This window comes from Hipposideros armiger, unplaced genomic scaffold (assembly GCF_001890085.2).
Source record: "Hipposideros armiger isolate ML-2016 unplaced genomic scaffold, ASM189008v1 scaffold_430, whole genome shotgun sequence".
Lineage (NCBI taxonomy): Eukaryota > Metazoa > Chordata > Mammalia > Chiroptera > Hipposideridae > Hipposideros > Hipposideros armiger.
Genome location: NW_017731780.1, coordinates 1137170 through 1140971, shown reverse-complemented (window position 1 = coordinate 1140971; position 3802 = coordinate 1137170). Strand labels below are relative to the sequence as shown.

General features: G+C 37.1%; 1 protein-coding gene across 2 annotated transcripts in view; it reads left to right on the top strand.

Moving 5' to 3' along the window:
• The window catches only part of VPS37A (VPS37A subunit of ESCRT-I), a 42002-nt gene extending 39367 nt beyond the window's left edge, over positions 1–2635 (top strand). For both annotated transcript variants that reach the window (XM_019664765.1, XM_019664764.1), the window contains exon 11: positions 2555–2635. In XM_019664765.1, the coding sequence (XP_019520310.1) occupies positions 2555–2635 (81 nt within the window). The remainder of the gene's footprint in view (positions 1–2554) is intronic.
• Positions 2636–3802: the final 1167 nt, after the last annotated feature.

The following is a 3802-nucleotide window of genomic DNA, read 5'->3' as shown; positions in this document are numbered from 1 at the left end:
GAAGTGTACCTGGCGTATAAGACGACCCCCCACTTGGAGGCATATTTTTCAGGGCCAAAAAATCGTCTTATACGCCGGCAAATACGGTACTTCAACCATTGCTGCTCACAGGCCTGATCATATGACAGTTGAAGCAGCCAGGGGAGACCGACAAGGGTCTCACTACAAATCCTTGAGAAAGAGCCTGGCCCGGGAGGGGTGATGTACATCCTGACCTCAGCTGCTTGGTCTGGAGATGGGTGTCATGTGGTCCTCGGCCCACTCGGCTGGGCTGAAGGAGTAGACTTTGAGAAAGGAGCATGGGAGTTTCCCTAAAACAGGGAGCTGGCTACAGAGGGAAGGGACAGGCCATTCTCATCTCCAGTTCATTTGCCCCTTCTCTCAGTCTAGTTGTACTTAACAGTAGTGCCAACATTGAATTTTTATCTCATTTTATAAATCATACTGTCAGTCCCTGAGGGTAAGGGTTGATTTTTAATATCAAGTGTGCTTTTCTCACAGCTAGAGAAGAAAGTGGGCACTGAGTAATTGCTCATTTATTTGAACATGGTAGGATCCTTCCCCTACCCCTTTTCCTCCATGGGCAAGTTATCTCTTTATAGGTGAATCTTAATGGAAGAGAATGTAAAGACTTGAAAATTTATCATCTTAAATCAAGTCTTAGGTTTTTTTTTTCTTTTCTTTCCAGATTTTCCTGAAAACAAACTGCCAAGAGAGGAATGGGACACAAAACTAAGCACATTTATACTTATGATTTGCATATTGGCATTTCATCACAGTAGCTGAATTTATAGATATACTATATAGATTGTATACAGAACTGAGACTGATTTTGTACAGATTAGAATAATTGCTATGACCTTGGCTTTGAGAAATTTTTCTGTACTATTTGCACTAAAAATGTTTATTTATTATTGATAAATCCTATCATATTTAAGTTCCACTGCTATTCCTCTCTTATTATTAAGTACCTATGCATGTAATTTTAGCTAGTTTTAATATTTTATGAAATCACTTCATTTAAATTTGTATTTTTAATTTGAAACTGCCTCATTTCTTTATCAAGAATGGCTTGTTTAGATTTCTTCAACCTTTTTTGAAAAATTACTGTTTTCAACTATAGGAAGACTCTTATTTCTCCTCTTTCTTTCTGGATGATCAAATTTCAAAAACATTTTGTTTTATATATTCCCAGTGTCAGGAAACACCAAACCTGCCAATGTGCCATCTCAAGAAACTAAATTTTAATATGTATAATAAATCAAAAGAATAAACCAGCTGCTCTTATATATTGTTGTTTTGTTTTTTAAATGAAAGATGCATTTAAGAAGCAATACAGGTAAATAAATATTTTACCTAATAGAAAAAAATTGCCTTTCACTTAAACTAGCCCAACATAAACTTTCATGCTAAATTTTTTTTTTTTTTTTAAGATTTTTATGGGGGAGTTGGGGGATGGGAACAGACAAGTTGCTGTCCTTTTGTTCTTCAGTCTAGTTGTGGAGGACTTTGCTTCACTGGCCCAAGTTGGCACCATCATTGCGCTCTTCCCNAGACCACACACAAGTTTGATCACCCGTCAAAAATTATTGGAGCTTGGATGGGATGTGTTGCCACACCCACCATACTCGCCTGACCTTGTGCCGTCAGACTTCCACTTGTTTCGCTCTCTTCAAAACTCCTCGAATGGTATAACGTTCAATTCAGATGAGGCTGTAAATCAGCACCTTGTTCAGCTTTTTGCAAATAAAGTCACGTCCTTCTATGAACGAGGAATTGTGAAGCTCACTGAAAGATGGCAAAAGGCTATCGAACAAAACGGGCAATATATCATTGATCTTAGTTCTTTATATAAGTAAAAGACCTTTGAACAACAACATAGACAAAATACGTCATGACTTTTCCGACAACCCAATATTTCTAATTAAAGAAAAATAAAACGTCTGCTTAGTACCTTGCCCTTTGAGAGAGTCCTAAATATTTAATTTCTCTAAAACATCACTTTTTAAAAATAACCTTTTGTTACTAAACTTTGTAAAACATATGTGTTATATATATATCTATGCATACCCTGTTAAGGAAAGAGAGGCAGATTTTATTATCCCCATTTTCCATGGGAGAAAAAACTAACTTTCTTTGAAATTCAGGGACATTAATGACTATGTGTGCGAGCAATAGTAAGGTATTGAGTTTTCATCTGTTGTACTTTGGGGCTATATAACTGTCCCTTCAAGTTTTTGTTAAGCTTCCTGGTACAATGGTAGGATTTATTTTCATATTTTTAAAACACAAATATTTGATATTACATAATCAGAACCTGATATCAAGGATCAGAGTTATTTTTACATTCTGGAAGTTTACAGGTAAAGGTTGTCTTTCAAACAAAGTTAATTTTTGCTTTTTTGATTCTTAAATTCTCAACTGCCTTAAGCATTCAAAACTTAAATAGTGTCAACAGGTTAAAAGAATCTTACTTAGAGTTCTGTCATAATGTGGGAAATAGTGGTCAAATTGTTGGAGAAGTGACAGCTATTTTAAATCATTTATCTCCTAGATTTGCCACTGTAGAAGAGCCAAGGAAGAGAAACTTCAGCAGGTGATAACAGCGCACAGCCAGTTTCCTGCTCCACTGTAGGTAAATTGTACTCCGAAAGGATTCAGTCTTAAGGCTATTGCACAGCTATTCTTTTTTTTTTCTTTTTGCACGCTATTCTTTAATTGAGGTGTGCTTACCAGTGTCTGCTCAGCCCACTTTAAGGGCAGCACTGTCATCATAGCTATTGTGCTATATCACACAGAACATCTTGCATTATACTATATTAAGCATAATGTTATACATATAAGCTTATAGCCAGTATAAATCTTTTGGATATTTTCTCAGTATGATGTTGGCTTAAATATTCTTGTCAACATTTGATAACTGCTTATGTAGTGTTGTAAATTATAATTAGTTCCTTTCTCTTAGCTGGTGTGTGGAGTATACCATATCACTTAGTTGACATTTTCCCAATAGTCTACTTTGTCATTCCTTCCTGTAAAATGGACTCCAGTCTGCCCCTTTTCCATCTCACACCAGGATTATTCCAATAATTTTTTGGCCAGTCAGTCCCCTGCCTTTAGGATTTCTCCTTCCTGCACAGCACTGATGGAATAATCTCCCTACATTACTATCCTGTGATACAGTTTCTCTGTCCTAGAACATGTAATGAGCCCCTAGCAATGACAGCACCAATGCCAAATATCTCTCTCTGGTTTTCAGCTTTCTATTATAATCTGACGTATATTTGAGATCATCCATTTTAGTTTTCCATTTTTTCCTTGTGTTGTCTCACATGTCATATTCTTGTTCTCTACACCATGTCTTTGTTCATGCTTTTACCTGATCTCAAGACACCCTTCCTTTTCCTCTCCATCTATCGTGTTCAGGGAATGGTTTAGTTGCAAGAACTGCTTCCCACCCCAACAAGTTTAAGTAAAAGCTATGTTACTGGATAATGCTGGGATACATTATAGAGCCAAATACAAGCCAGTACAGCTCAGTCACCTGAGAGTGAAAACAGGACCTGAGGCCACAATAACCAAAGCAGCTCCTCTTTCTCAGACTCTTTCCGCAGCTGATTGTTTCTCGTTTCTGCATCTCTGTTTTTTCTGTCTCACTCTCATGTGCTTTCTCACTTGCTCTTCAGAGAACCTTTCTTTGCAACACTTGCACATACCGTATTTGCCGGCGTATAAGACGACTGGGCGTATAAGACGACCCCCTAACATTTCCACTCAAAATACAGAGTTTGTTATATACTCG